This window comes from Solenopsis invicta, chromosome 10 (assembly GCF_016802725.1).
Source record: "Solenopsis invicta isolate M01_SB chromosome 10, UNIL_Sinv_3.0, whole genome shotgun sequence".
In the NCBI taxonomy this organism is placed as follows: domain Eukaryota; kingdom Metazoa; phylum Arthropoda; class Insecta; order Hymenoptera; family Formicidae; genus Solenopsis; species Solenopsis invicta.
This window is the reverse complement of record NC_052673.1, coordinates 11,469,935-11,485,819: the sequence shown is the minus strand read 5'-3', so window position 1 is coordinate 11,485,819 and position 15,885 is coordinate 11,469,935. Positions and strand designations below refer to the sequence as shown.

At 36.7% G+C, this 15,885-nt stretch overlaps 1 protein-coding gene across 1 annotated transcript in view; it reads right to left on the bottom strand.

Annotated features, from left to right (window-relative positions):
• Positions 1–15,768, bottom strand: part of LOC105195470 (phosphatidylinositol 3-kinase regulatory subunit alpha) — a 79,474-nt gene extending 63,706 nt beyond the window's left edge. The window contains exons 1-5 of the mRNA XM_011160879.3: positions 15,572–15,768; positions 13,800–14,603; positions 13,535–13,648; positions 13,308–13,400; positions 13,020–13,067 (exon numbers count right to left, since the gene is read on the bottom strand). Coding sequence (XP_011159181.1) covers positions 13,020–13,067; positions 13,308–13,400; positions 13,535–13,619 — 226 coding nt within the window. The 5' untranslated portion in view covers positions 13,620–13,648; positions 13,800–14,603; positions 15,572–15,768. The remainder of the gene's footprint in view (positions 1–13,019; positions 13,068–13,307; positions 13,401–13,534; positions 13,649–13,799; positions 14,604–15,571) is intronic.
• Between the last annotated feature and the right edge of the window lie 117 nt (positions 15,769–15,885).

Here is a 15,885-nt window from a genome sequence, read left to right as displayed (position 1 = left end):
TTTACATTACAAAATGCCGTGAAACATCACGCTGTTCATACGACAAAATATAATAATGTACATTAGTCTGATCGCGTAATAATAAAAAAAATAAATAAATAAAAAAATAAAAAAAAACAAACTTGAAAAAAGCAATTAAAATTGTATGTAGAAAAAAATTCAAATATATTTCCTAGTTAAAAATTATGCTGCGTTGTTTCTACAAAGGATTCTGGTGTTCATTTAACAAGCTACTTCATTTGTCAGTATGCATTCATATTCAGTCTCGAGTCGTTTCGAGGCTGCTTCCGTGACGATATTAGCCGACAATTTTCCTCCGTCAATTCGCGGCGATTTGCGTACGCAATGATCATGTAAGAGCGATTCTCGCGGGCGGCAAGGGCTTCCTCATTACGACTAGCAACGTCTAATTAGTCCACTCTTCTAGAACACCGGCAGCGTGCACGGTGAATTACGTCAGGCTTGCGCATTTTTCCGTCGCTTTTATTCACGCGGCCGACAAGATGACGTTGGGATATCTCCGCCGAGGCATTAAGCCGCGTGACTTGCGAATCCACCGACAGATCTCGGCCCACTGCTCCCTTTTCGGCACGAACACTATAAGTGACTGGCGGCAAAGGTAATATCGCGACGCGAAAGAAGAGGCGCAATTTTGGACTCGTAGAGATGCATCAGTGACCGAGCGATTAAAAAATATCGTTAGGTAACTCAATCTTTTTGCCAAGTTACGATGTTATTTTCGTCACGCATTTAGATGTGAAGCAACGTTTAAACGTGTTCACGTATGTATTAGCACCATGTAAAAGATGTGTCGTTCAAGATTAATGAAAAAAGAAATAGGATAAAAGAGTTTTTCCCAATTTTATTTTATTTTATTTTATTTTATTTTGGACAAACGACTTTTTGCGAATCTGCGGAATCGAAGAGTCTTGCGAGTCTCTGAGATTGCGAGAATTTTCGTACAACTTAAGAATTCTTTCGGAGCTCGACATATTGAATTTTCAAGTCTTTAACTCTTTCGAGACAGCCGTAGCATATAAACCACGTGAAACCACGTTCTTAAAGGGCACTTCAAGATATTTGAATTCTTTTCCTACAATTTCGTCCCCACATCCCTCGCTAATAAAATTCTTGAACTTTATCGTCTGAGTTTTAACATCCCTGAATTCTCCGAGTTGGAGTTACGTCCATCGTAAACGATGGTCCGTCTCGTACAACGGGAGAGCCGAACGTAGTCCCCGAGGTTGCGTTGCATCTCGATTTGCACCGGGCTAAAGTGCAACATGTGCTGGTTGCATAAACTGAGAGAGAAAGAGAGAGAGAGAGAGAGAGAGAGACGGGAGGAAGGGTTTGAGGTCGGTCGTTTGGAATTGCTCGATTAAGGCCATAGACTGCAGGCCCCAGACTATCAAAAGACTATCGCACGAGATATGTGCAGTGAAGTGCAGTGATGCATCGAGATTGCCGGCACGGGGATGTATTCGCCGAAAATCGATAGGAAGTTGGACGAATTTTCACTAAATCCGTCGAAAAGGCGGTATCGCAGTCTGCGAAAAATCTTTAAGGAGAAGCGGCTATTTTTATATTTGCGTAAAAAAAAGTTTCGAGTACACAATTATCGCAGTTTAAACAAAAAGTTCACTCTAAAGCAAAGAAATATTTATCTCTTTTCCCCACGTGTGTAAAGATTGAGGAATTTGACTTTTTTTTTACTCAATTTCTGACTAGCAATTTCAGTAGATAAGGACACTTATTGCTAACTGTAATAGTGAATCAATGCGGAAGGAAGAAATTTGTCGTTTCAAGTAGATCGATTAGGGCCATAGTTTGCAGACAATGTCAAGTAGCTATCAAAAGGCTATCGAGTGAAGTGAAGTGAAACGTTGCACCGCGTGCGCAAGGAAAAAGTTTAATAGTTGATATTAGAATTTGATCCGCGATATAAAGCAGACCATTTCTGTGAGTGATCAAGGCGTTTATTCACGCATAAATAATCGTATCGTATTACAATTGATCGCATAATTATACACCTTATTAAAATGTAAAAATAATCAGCAAGTTTGCAATATCTCCTTTTTTTCTCAAATATATAAAATAATAATCAATATCTGTTGGACAATTTCACGTAATTAAATTTTTAATGAATTTTAGTATTCCGCTTTTATTATTGTTATACACAATTATCGTCACGAATAATCAGGTCTCGCAAGTGTAGCTTGCAGCGTGATACGAAAAGAATGGAAAAAAAAATTAATTTGTAATTCTAATTTAAGTTTGCGGCGCGACGGGAATAGTAGATTATTGTAATTTTTTATTTAATTAAACGTTTGATTAAAATTGGTAATACGTCTTCATTTCTCGCGGCTGGAAATTTGTCAGGGAAATGGAGTCTTCAACGCGATTACGGCGTACTTGTGTATGTGGACGCGACAAAACGATTTTCAGGCAGGGCTGGCGATAATTGCGCGGCCCGAAGCGCAACAGTAAATCGTACAAATGGTGCAGAAGAGAAAGGTTTTGTCGTTGGAAATCGGTCGATTAAGGCCATAGACTGCAGGCACTGCCAATCAGCTATCAAAAAGCTATCGAGCGTGTGAAATGAAGTGCGGCGATGCGCCGCGAATACGACAAACTGATGCGGAAGTTACTCAGAGGGAGATAAAACGGATATTAACTAATTTCGCTGTAAAATCCGCGCTAACGCTCACGCGGAAAGAACAATTTTGCTGAAGTATTTAAAAATTTAGCCAGACGGAGATATAAAAATAATTATGTTATATCAAAGTAATTATGAACTCTACATTTAAGCAGGATGAGCAATGCTGCAAAAAGTTTTGATATTCTAGCAACCAGCTTGAGCGTCCTATATAATTATTTTGATGGTCCAACAAAATTATTTTTAAATTTCTATCCAATCATTATCCATCCAATTTTTATCGTTCTTTCTGTACAGATATCATTTATGAAAAAAAGAGAGTAAGAATATACCGCAAAAATTAATACGTAGAATGATACTTAAGACTTAAAAATTTATTTAAGAATTTAATAATATATTGAAAATTTTTGTACATTCTGTAGCTATTTATACACGGAAAAAACGGTTTTGCTAAAGTATTTAAAAATTTAGCTAGATACAGATCTAAATATAATTTTGTTAGATCATCAAAATAATTATTTAGAACATTCGAGTGTGAGTAATGCTGCAAAAAGTTTTGATATTGCAGCAGTCAGATTAAGAGCTTTAAATGATTATTTTGATAGGTTTAATAAAATTATTTTCGGATCTGTATCCAGCTAAATTTTTAGATACTTTAGCAAAACCGTTCTTTTCGTGTAATAAATAACCTATAAAAAGTAAAAAAAAAGCCGTTTATTCTATACATCACAAAAATTAATAGACACGAAAATATTTAAAAGTTTGATAGTTTATGTATAAAAAATTCAATAATATATTGAAAATTTCTTTATATTTCACAGATTTTTTATACATGGAAACAATTGTATTATTAAAATATTAATAAAAATAAGAATTTAGCTAGGTATAAATAATCTGAAAATAATTTGGTTAAATCCAAAATAATTATGCAAGACTCTCGTGCTGACTGCTAGAATGTGAAAACTTTTTGCAGTATTGCTCATCATGCTTGAGCGTTTCGCGCTCAATATTTTGACGGTCCAATAAAATTATTTTCAGATCTCTGTATCTAAATAAAAATTTTCAGATATTTTGACAAAATCATCCTTTTCGTAAATATATCAAACAAATATAATTTAGAAAGGAAATTTTTACTACAATAAAGTTTTAGACATTCAATAAAATATCTTATATCGTCCTTCATTCTCCTCTCTTTGAGCTCTTGTATATTTTCTTTTCATGACGCAGTAAAAAGTAACGCAGCAAAATATATAACCTTCTATGCACACAGATATTCAAAGATAAATTTCATACATTACATTATACATTGTCGTAAAAAATTGGAAAATGTAAACAGAAAGAGAATATATTTTTCAATAACAAAAACATAGCACTTCCTAAATTAAAATAAATAGACCTTCAAAAAATACATGGATATTCTTTTGAGATAAGAGTGATAGGTTTTCACTGTCACTTGATAATGAATAATGATCAAAGAGCGCAATCCGATATCTACAGATAGGATGCAATGACAGACTGTACATCGTTGCACGCAATCTATCGCACGCAAACGGCGAAATGTAGCGTGACCGATAGATCAGAGACAACGACGTGAAGGATTAAGGTTTACGAGTGCAGGTATCGGCTTTGCAACGCGGTCGAGAGACAACTACGCCACTACGCCACTACGCCTAGTAGCAAATAATTAATTGAAGTCATCCTTGAAGTCAATGAACAGTGGCACCATTTTTAGCCGTCGCGTGGTGAACTTAGATCGTGCTGTTTGACCCAATATTCGTCGCGTAGTGTTCCGTTGACCGATCGATCACTATCGCAGACGCGAGCGAGCGAACAAACATCTTCCTGCATGCTATAATCCCGACCGTCATATGATAAAAATATAATTCGCCACGATATATATATCCCGACCGTCATATGATAAAAATATAATTCGCCACGATATATATATATATATATGTGTATATATATATTTGAATGCTATTTTATCGGTTACTAAATTAATTAAAAAGTGAATATGCTTCTTTCGATATTTATCGACAGTATCGATATGTTGAAATATATTTTACTGAAATATAATCCGTAATAAAGATAGAGACAGTTTGATGTTTTCTTGTTTAATCAATTAATTGGCGTAATAAATATATTTTTCTTTTAATATTTTTATTGTCATCGACAAACTTGACGTGCACACGTTATTTGTTTTTTAATATAAAAAATATTTATAAATAAAAAAAAAGAAATAAATTTTAATTATTTGAAAAATTAGGCAAGAGAGGAAATGAGTACTAACCGCAAATTAAAGCTAATCAATAAATCAAAGCTGATTAAAAAATAAATAAATGTAACTCTCATTATCGAGCGAGCAATGAGAAAGTCTTGCGGCAAGTCAAGAACACGACTTTCGTTCTTTCGTAGCGGTCAACAGCCGCTAAGTTGTTGCGACATCGTCATTTTCACCTGCGCCGCTGCACATGCACCCTTGAGAGGCTAACAATGCATCATCCGCCGACACGATTTTTCCCTATTGACTCGTTTACTAACGTTCTTACTTTCATTTAGCACGTTTACTCTAAAAGAGATCACTTTAGATATAGACAAAAGCCATGGCCTGCTGAATGCAATATAAAAGCCGTAATTGAACAAACATTTAACATCAAATATTATATGAAAATATGGGTAATAATATATAAATAAAAAAATTACAATGAAGATCATATTCTAATTCGTAGATTAGCGATTTCTAATTATCTAGAGACGTCGTTCACTTTTTGCAAATTATTTAAGTTCTTAAAAGTATCATTAATAGGTGCATACTGTCTTAATATCTTTGAATCTTGTTATCACAGTTATGGATTTAGAACCGTCAAAGATAGCACGTGCGTTCAATCGGTACGATTCTCCTCCTCCCTTAAATTATATTCACGTTTGATTTATGTTGAGAATAAAGAGACTCGACAGATGGATGAAGTTTATATTAAGAATAAAAATTTTAATAACAAAATGATATGTAAGAGCGTGATGTGTAAGCGAGGTGCGACGATATACCGAGGTCATCATAACGCGATACGCGAATTAACGTCCGTCATATCGAACGTGCTGAGTGAACGCCGGGTGAACGCGAAGCGCGTTACGCATCGATACGAGAAGGAGCAAGCAGATTTCGATGTTGAAAGGCCGAGAAGTAGGAAAACTCGCGACTTGCTCAGCCGGAAATCGCGGAAAATCGAAAGAGAGGAGGGGACGGTGGGGGGATCCGGGGAGGGAAAATGCGAGGCGCTTGCGCGACCGGCTCGTTTCCATGGCTTCGTAACGTTTCGCGTAGCAACGCGAGGACTTTTGACCCCGTTCGATTGTCCTTCGAAACAGCTTCGTGCGCCGAGGAAGCGAAGCGCATCGCGGACCCACGATGCTTCTCTTTTTTTTTCTTTTTCTTTTTAGCCTTATTGCAAGCAACTGACGGAGGTTGTCGATGCATCGCGATGCGCCCTCGGCTGCGCGAACCGCGAACCGACACGAGGATAACAAGCTCCATGAGAAAGGAATATATTTTAATTGCCCCAAAATCGATTGTGTTGCTGAATAAATGAAAGCTTTTCCGATAAGGATGCAATAACATTTTGTAATTGAACCAAATTTTAAGGCTGTAAAATGGAAAACGGACAAGAGCTAATTTTTCATACAAGGATTTCACTTTTTATCTTCACCAGTTATCTTAAATACGCGCAGAAAGGACGGTTTTGCTGAAGTATCTCAAAGTTTAGTTTGATACGCATCCGAAAATAATTCTGTTATGCCATCAAAATAATTATGATCTCGCAAACTAGCAGCATTGCTCATCGTGCTTGAACGTGCCGTCACAATTATTTTAATGGCCCGATAAAATTATTTTCAGAACTGCAGTCAGCTAAATATTTACACGCTTTTATACGCTTCAACAAAATCGGTCTTTTCGCTGTATAACTTCGAAAACTAAGGAGCTACAAATATAATCGAATAACGGAACACACTGAGAGAAATTTTTAGTAATAGCAACTAACGTTTTGGTTGAATAGTGATCAATTGAACTTTATAGTTACTGATACCAAAAACTTGGTTAAATTTAACAAAACTTTTTGTTTTTTGTATTATAGTATGAAAATAATTATTTGGTTAAGGCTACAAATTGTTTGGTTAAAAACAACTATATATTTAGTAATTATAACTATAAAACTCATTTGATCACTATTCAATCAAACGTTACCAGGAATTTTTCTCAGTGCAGTGATATCCACATTTACACGAGCACATTCTTTAACTCGTATTACCGATTATTTACGTTCAGAAATGCAATCGCAAAAATTTACGTTTTTACGTTCAAAAATGTAATCACGAAAATTTACGTTTGCAGAAAGCGAAAATCCGACAGGCGCGTCTCGGTATAATTCGCGAGCGGTAAAGCGTAATGCGCGCCGCGATTTGCACCGCGCGCAAGTTTTGTCTCCGCTCGCAATTTTTCCGACTCCCGGACCCGTCCCACGTTTTAATGCACTTATGGGATTTATCCCAGAATGCGCAATAAATTCTTCTCTCCGTCTTCTCCCCGCCGCGCCGTTCCGTTGCCTCTCGCGCGTGTTTATTCCGCGAAGGTATTCCGTTGACACCGGTCGGAGATTTATGCCGAAGCAGCTGATCGCAATTTGGCAAGATGCGCGCCCGCCCCGAACGAAACGGCGTTTTGCACGCCGAGGTACCGCGAAAATTTACCGGGACGCGTACGCGCGAAGGCGAACGCGAGACCAATTAAATTCTCCCGAACGATTCGCGCACTCGGCCTCACGAAACGCTAATACGCAACGACGTTTAATTACTCGATCAATTAATATTTCATCTTGTACAACTTCCGTCGTACCAGCTGAGAAGTAAACGCATTGTCGAGAACGCTTACGGGAGGACACGTTGCCGAAATAATAAGAAGAGAAAGATGAAAAGAACGACTGTCTATCCATCCGAAATTCTCCCGAACGATTCCGCGCACTCGGCCTCACGAAACGCTAATACGCAACGACGTTTAATTACTCGATCAATTAATATTTCATCTCGCGCGACTTCCGTCGTACCAGCTCAGCGGTAAACGTATTGTCGAGTACAATTACGGGAGGACACGTTGCCGAAATAATAAGAAAAGAAAGATGGGTAGGACGACTGTCTATCCACCTCGGGAACGTTTTATATTTTTATATTTTTAAATTCTTAAAAAGATACTTGTGCTACCGCGTTCGCAGAGAATATCGATAGCCAGGAATGTGCGCTAAATAAAAAGTGAGGATATCAAACTGTCGGATCGTGATGTACGAATACGTAGACGCGATCAAAACATGTCTAACCCGAAAGTGAAAAGTATTAATCAAGCGTGTACGGATAGCGTCTAGCCTTAATGATAGATTCCGCGGCCGGCTCGACGTCGATATTCCCTTAAACTAAAATGTCGAATGCACTTACGTACGATACAAAATGAGCCTGATTTATAAGAGTTGCGAACATATAATTGATATCGAGTTTGTTTCAAAGATAAATCTTTAGAGAGAAGTCGATTGAGCCAAAAGTGGAAACAACATCGACGTGACTTATCAGAATTCTTCGGATGGTGGAACTCAATACGATTAGGTTTTATCAAAAAAAATAGACACCTCGCCGAGATAAATCCTAAATTGGATTTGTCTCAACAATAACTTCTAACACCGAGTCGCCTCTAATTCAATAGTATTGCAAACATTTCGCGAAAGTATAAAGCGGAGCATTAAAACCGTTCATTTTTTTCCCCCTGATATTATTTAACAAAAGATTTTTACGTCGAAGTATAAATCAATTATTCTGAGGAAAAAAGAAAACAACAGATTGAATTTCGCAGCGTTCGATAAGCAGCTCAGCAATTCGTCGCTCGATGCAAATGCAAAGTCGCGTGGGCGTGCGAGTGCGTCTCGCTCGCTTGCTCGCTCGTTCGTTCGCTCGCTCGCTCGCTGGCTGGTTGGCTCCGCTTGTCCATTCGCGGCTTCTCATAATCGAATGCGCCGATTTTCAAGGATTACCACGTGCCAGCCGCTATTCCTTCGCGAGCGAAACGGCCGCACTCGCACGTCACTACTCCCAGAGAGAGTGAAACACCTCGACCGTGTAAGAACCGCCGTCGCACGCGCGCGAGCGAGCGTGTGCAACGATTTTTCCAACAAGAACAAGCAAAGCTGAGAGCGCGATTAACCCTTGGCGCTCCCAAAAACCGGATCGCGCTGGTTTCGTCGTATTTTTAGAAATAGATCTCTACCAAAGTAGACTTGTCCCCGCATATAGATATTGGAAAAACTTCGATACAAGGCTTTCGATACGATGTACGTAAGATTCAGGAGAGAGCCGAGCTATCATTTATCATTTATCGTTAAAGAGGATGTCGTTTCGGATTCACATTCGGAAAAATATAAGACGTGAAAACGAAATCGCTAGGAATTCGTGCGCGGAGAATTTTCGATTGGAATTTACCCTGAAAATCACGATGATCGATAAAACAACATGGCCTTCGAAAAATTTTATTAAAAGTATATTAGAATTCTTTGAAACCCACGTTATCCCATGGCGTGGATAATGATTTTGAGAAAGTAAATTCCAAGAGGAAATTTCTCTTAGTTCCTAACGTGATTCTTTAGATCTCTTACTTCAAATTGTCTTCGCTTCAATGAAACCTTCCCTTTGAGATCCTAATTATTTACATTAAAAGGTAGGAAATGGAACGGTAAATAATAATATTCGAGATTGCCTCTAAAGAATATTCCAAATTGGTCGCGGAATCCGCTGTTAAAATTGGCTGTAATGGGGAATTGAGATAATCGAAATTATATAATTTCGAAATACATACAATTATATAATTGCGTCAATTATTATTCCTTAATAATTTACGAAATTACGCGATAGATAACGTAATGACGGCAATGTAGTTAATTAGATGCAGATCCAAATTAGTCGGAGTCATCATTGGGCTTGCCATTGATATCGAGTAGTAATAATCGGCTGAGTAATCAATCGTCACGTGGCGAATAGAATTGATTACTTGATCTAATTACAACACGATTTCGCTCACACGTGGAACGCCCGAAGAAAAATTATGTTTAAATTGATGAAATCGTTTTCTTTAACTTGGTTTTTTAAGTTGAAATGAAAATAAATACCTTTGCGGAAAATAAAAACTTCATTTGAATTCAAGAAATGATATTATGAACCTTTTTAAAAGTAAATAAATTATTTGTTTAATTTAAACAAATAATGATTTAATTCAAAGAAAATATTGATAGAAATGATAGAAATAATTTAGTTGACCTGTTTTTAAAAATTATATTTCTCTCAGTGTTGAAGAAAGATTTGCGTTGCACAACCAAACTATTTCTTTCTAATTCTAATAAAAATAGTTACCAAAAAATTTCTTCAAATTAAAGAAACTTTTCTCTAACCACATAGCACAATGCACAATTTTCTTTGAGCTAAAGAAATTTTTTTTTACTCAAAAAAAACTTTTCTTTGAGTGTAGAAGACATGTTGAGCGTCATACAAAAATCCGTGATAAGAAAAAGATGTGGATAAAGAGAACTGCTTTCTTGGCGAAAGCAGACGCAAATGCGTTTATTTTGGACACTGGATTGTGTTCGGTATAATATTTCGCATAATATTACTACGTAAGTGATGTCTCTTTGCGCGTTTTTATCGTCAAATATTTTCTCTGTATCTCACAATGCACTTGCAAATAACTTTTTTTTTGCCATCGATTTGTCATGACAGACACCAATAATCTGGCCGTACGAGGTAGATTCGTGACATGTGACTCATAAAATTGATTTTGTAGTATGCAAATAAATATAAGTGCTATTATACTCGAAGCATGCGAGCAAAATCATCAACGTAGCCTACTTGTTTATCAAGACGCTCGTTTTAAAAAAATAATAAGTGTTACTTTTCACTCATGTACATTTCTTATATCTTGTAAAAGCGAATATCTTAACTTTGATCAAACGCAGCAGTATCCTCGAGTTTTCAAATACGTGTTTCTTGAAACATTAAATTAGTCAAATAAAATCGAAAATACTTCGTCAAATTCGTCTAGTCAATAATGAAAAAAGATGAATGTAAAATATGCAACAATTTGTCCCAAATTGGGATGATCACGTATAAAACATGAAAATAAAATCTATACGCGTGCATTTGCCAAATAATAAAGTAAAATTTTATTTCCAATTACCATGTCCCATAATCCAACAATTCCAATAAAAAATATTATCGTAATGTAAAATTGTAAAATCCTAAAGTATTGTAATTGTAAAACATTGTATTCAGCCTAACATTTCAAAAAAATTTTGAGATTATGGATATATATATCATATATCATATATATATATATGGTGTTCTTTCCGAAAACGTCATTGTTAAAAATAAAGCAGAATATTCGATAAATATAGATTTACATAGATTAGAGCTGCTTTTTTTAACTTTTACATATTGCTACGATAAAATTGGAAAATTATTGTAATTGAGAATGTCCAAATATAGTTACAATGATATCATCAAATTACGCATTCTTTATATATTCATCTCCATGTACTTGTACAGAAAAAACAGTATCAAACATAAGTATCAAATTAAAATTAATATATTCTAACAACGTAACAATCATTATTTCATACATATATGTATGTGAGAAATTTTATTCTCGCTTATATGTGAAACAATGATCAATGTGAAACAATCTTGCTTACATATCATTTAATCTTTTTAATAATCTCAAACTTCAGCAAAAAAATATTAGCTCTTTATTCAAGTATTATAACTCATATAAAGAGCATGAAATATTGAAAAATTTAGTTGGTTATAGAATCTGAAGATGATTCAGTTAGATTGTCGAAATACTATCACGTAAGACGCTCAAACTCCGTCAAGAATATCAAAACTTTTTATAGCATTGCTCATCATGCTTGAACGTCCTCGGTAATTACTTTAATGATCCAACAAAATTATTTTTAGATCTGTATCTAAATTCAATTTTTACACTGAGAAAAAAGTTGTTAACTTAACTAAATTTTTCAACTTGATTGAATTTCTTCAGTTCAAAAATATTTACGCATTTAAGTTAAATATAGGTATATGTACAAATGCTTAAACTGAAGTCCAAGTATATTTAAATCAAATAAACATTTAAACTCAAAAAATTTTAATCGAGTTGAAAAATTTAATCGAATTAACAATTTCTTGTTCTCTAGATGCTTCAGCAAAGCCGTTCATTTCGCAATGCGCATCATGCTACATAGCAAACTATTGCTACGATGCAACTATTTCTTGTGCTATGCTTGAAACCATATGACTTCGATTATCCGACGCGCAACATTGTGCGGCAACGCGATAGCCGATCCCGGATTAAAAGGCAGAACGATACCTACGACCAGGTCGGAAAGTGTTACTCCGATTAGATACGGTCCTGGCTCGTACGATGTCGCGGAGAGGGATTGGCAGAGAGGCCGGAGAGGGCCGCGGAGTTTCGGGAGAGAAACCGGCGCGGCGGCGGCGGCGGTGGTGGCGACGATGGTGGTGGTATTGAAGGCGGCTGCGGCGGCGGCGAAGGTGAAGGGGGACGCGATAGCACGCCGCTCTTGAAATCGGCGCGGGTCACCGGCGTGTTACTATGCTACGGTGCCGCCCTCGACGGTGATCCACGCGAGAATTGATGATCAACACGCCGCGGATCCCGGCGATGGGGATGCCAACGCGATCTAACGGGTGTTCACCCGGATGATACCGCGCGAATCCCGGAAGTGTCGCGATATTTTCGGGCATTCTCGCCGTGAACCGTAAAAATACTGTTGTTGCGATAAAAATGATAATGAATATTTCTCCATTAATCGAACACAGCAACTGCAGTCTCACGATTCTCGTGACTTTTATTGATATGGAAATATATTCAATTTAGAATCCTTCCAAGATTGAAAAATATGGGATGATGATGTAGATTTGTGTTTATAAAATGCCATTTAATTAACAGAACAAATTGCTAACGCGATTGACGCTTAGTTTAGAAAAGTTTCGATTACTGAAATATTAATTGCATAAAAATCGTAGATACTTTTTCCATTTGCCCACCCACAAGCAAAAATCGTGAATACATGTACGTCATAACATTTGCTGAAGGTTATTTTCAGAATGAAAGAAATCTAATCTATCTTCGGCTTTATTATGCAAATATACCGGTAGAGCAAGTAAAAAAGTATACTTAATGCGTTATATGAACAGTATGTCTGACACGAATGAAAAAATATGAACCTTTAATGTTATAGCTAATTATTGTAATGGAACGTCTTACCTTTGCATTTGACTCCCACTTTTCCGGTGCCCCAGATATAATCTTCACCTATAAAACAAATTTAAACATATATTGTATATATATAACAAAATAAAATTTTCTGAATCGCGATTGTAATTATTCAATATACAATAAACAACTCAATCACGTACTTTCATTATAATAATTAATAAATGGTAACAGAGCAAAAGGTACAACAAACTAATTACTTCACAATAACGCTTCTATGTTAATATTAACTTAATTCATATAATAAATCACTTAAACTTCAATTAGCGATGTACTCACAATGCTTGCAAAGGATGGGCGTTACAAAGAATACATCTATGAGAACGTGATTGAACGAGTTCTGTTCCGTGCTCGTGGAATCTGCTACATACGCTGTAACAAGGAAGTGACGAATTAACGATCAGATTAAATTAATACAGCAAGCTGTGTGAATGTAACGCGCTTGATATTATATATGTATGATGCTGATACGTATGACATTTATGTTATATACATATGATATTTACCATACGGCCCATTGCTGAGCGTTACATAAGACGACTCTTCTTCATTGTAAGTGTCAAGATACGGCGACGAGCTTCCTTTCAGCATTAGGACTTCGTCGGTTGTACCCTTCGTGTCTAAACCAAAATCATTAGAATATAAATGCATATGTAAAAATGTGCATGTATAAATTATGGAAATAAATGATTATTTAAAAGAACAAAGTTGTCAGGCATGATAAATAGACTTTAGAGATGTATTTCTAGCCAATTAGCATGATTTTCGTACCAGGCACAAAGTTTTCTTGCTTGCTTCTTGAGTCGCACGAGACGACACCAATCTCCTTGGAAGTAGCGCGTTAGTTAGATACTCGCGAAGGAAGGAAACGATCACATCAGCAGATCGTCGTCTCCATAAAAAAGCATACGCGAGTTTACTCGTTTGTCAGTCACACATGGCATGTGGCAAACGTAAACAATCTCGTGCGATACTACAATCACAGGACATAATCTTCCTCGGTTCTTGCACATCCTCCTCGGGGAGACTCAAAGAATCATTTCTTTTATCACTTCGCGCTTGAATCGTTAATGGAAGAGGTTCTTATTTAATTTCAAATTAATTGCGGCCGTTTGAGCATTATTTAGGAAAGCCGATTTTTGCGCTTATCATCAATATAGCTTCTATCTTCTTCTTATTGGGCACATATGATTTGATTCTCACACGTTTTACCTCTAATTATTAAAAATAATGGTTTACTCTTTGTTAAAAAAGCTACTTCTGTATCCTTATATGTGATGTGTTATATCCTTTTAAAAATTATCTCTATCGCTGTACATAATACGTAAGATTCAAGTGCGACAATGTTGCCCCGACGGTGTTTGGTTCATCCAATATGTCAAATTCCTCTACAGTAAGGTAATATGAACACTGCGATAATTATTTATGCATAACAATGTGATGCATTATGATCTTTATCATTCTCCGTTGCATTTCTTCCGCGGACATCCACTTTTCGAGTGTAGTACTCCCTTTACTTCGCTATGTCTACGTTTCATATCCAAGATACTGTGACCAGCCTACGAGTTGTAGTCTCTGAAATACACAAACAATATAATATTACATTTGAGTAAAACAACTGTTCTACAACAATTAATAATAATTAAATAGAATTTCTTATCCTAAAATTTAAATAGCTAATATTTTAGGTTATTTTTCTTTTGAATTAATAAAAAGCATTTTTACTCCAATTAAAAAAAAAAATATATATATATATAAAAGACTAGATATTAAAATATATAATCTGAAAGTATTTAAACAAATTATTTTCTCAATAGAATTTACTTTCTTTATGTAACTATAAAAAATTGTAAATATAACATACTTTATGCATTATGCACTGTATATAAAAAAAATACATAATATAACAAATCATTTAAATATTTCTGAACAGATTTTACGTATTACAATAATGTATCAAGATAAAGCATACACTTTGTTGTTAAATTTGATATAGACAGTGAGAAAATAAACATTTTTACAATCACTTAAATTGATAAACCAGAGTATTGTTTACGATTAGGAAAGTTTAAAATTATATTTGTAAGAACGGCTTGATAAAAAAATATCTCTCAAACCTACGCTAAAGTTATTCGGGTCGTTCTCAGCAGATGCTTTCTAGGAAGCAGTTTTGCAAGGTTAAGAAAAATCACTATTTATATACTAGAAAAAGTATTTATTGGCGTCCACGGGGTCCCGTAGAACTCTGCGAGACAAGAGTTCGAACAAACTAATCTCTTCGTGATGCAAAAAGCTTCCCACTGCAAAACGGATACTTTTCGCGCTTGCATCTGACGATACGAAATTCCGTCGACCGCTTTCGATAGCACGGAGTCAACAACACTGCAGCGTGGCGCGGACATCCCTCCAGGTAGCTGTCACCGACCGAGGGGATGTGGTGCACGGCGTGCGTGCGTGGAACCGCGCGTCTCAACGGGGACGCGAACGGAGAGTTCACGTGTGCCGACCGTGTGTAGGGGGGCCCTTGAGACGGGGATGCTTACCTTACTTGACGTCGCGCTCGTCGAGCGGAAGGCGAAAACGAGAGCGGCGAGAATAGACAGACACACGTTACACCTCGCCAACGGGACTCCTCGACGACGAAAAACTCGGCGGCGCAGACACCTCGCTCGGCGAGAGGGGAGAGGGCGGCACGAGGGCGACAGCTACAAAGACGACGACGGCGGCAACGACGACGACGACGACGACGACGACGATGATGATAATGATGATGATGATGGTGATGACGACGACGCTCGGAACTCCTTCTCCTTCTCAGACTGCCTCCGTCAGCCGCATATGCCGGGAACTCGCAGAC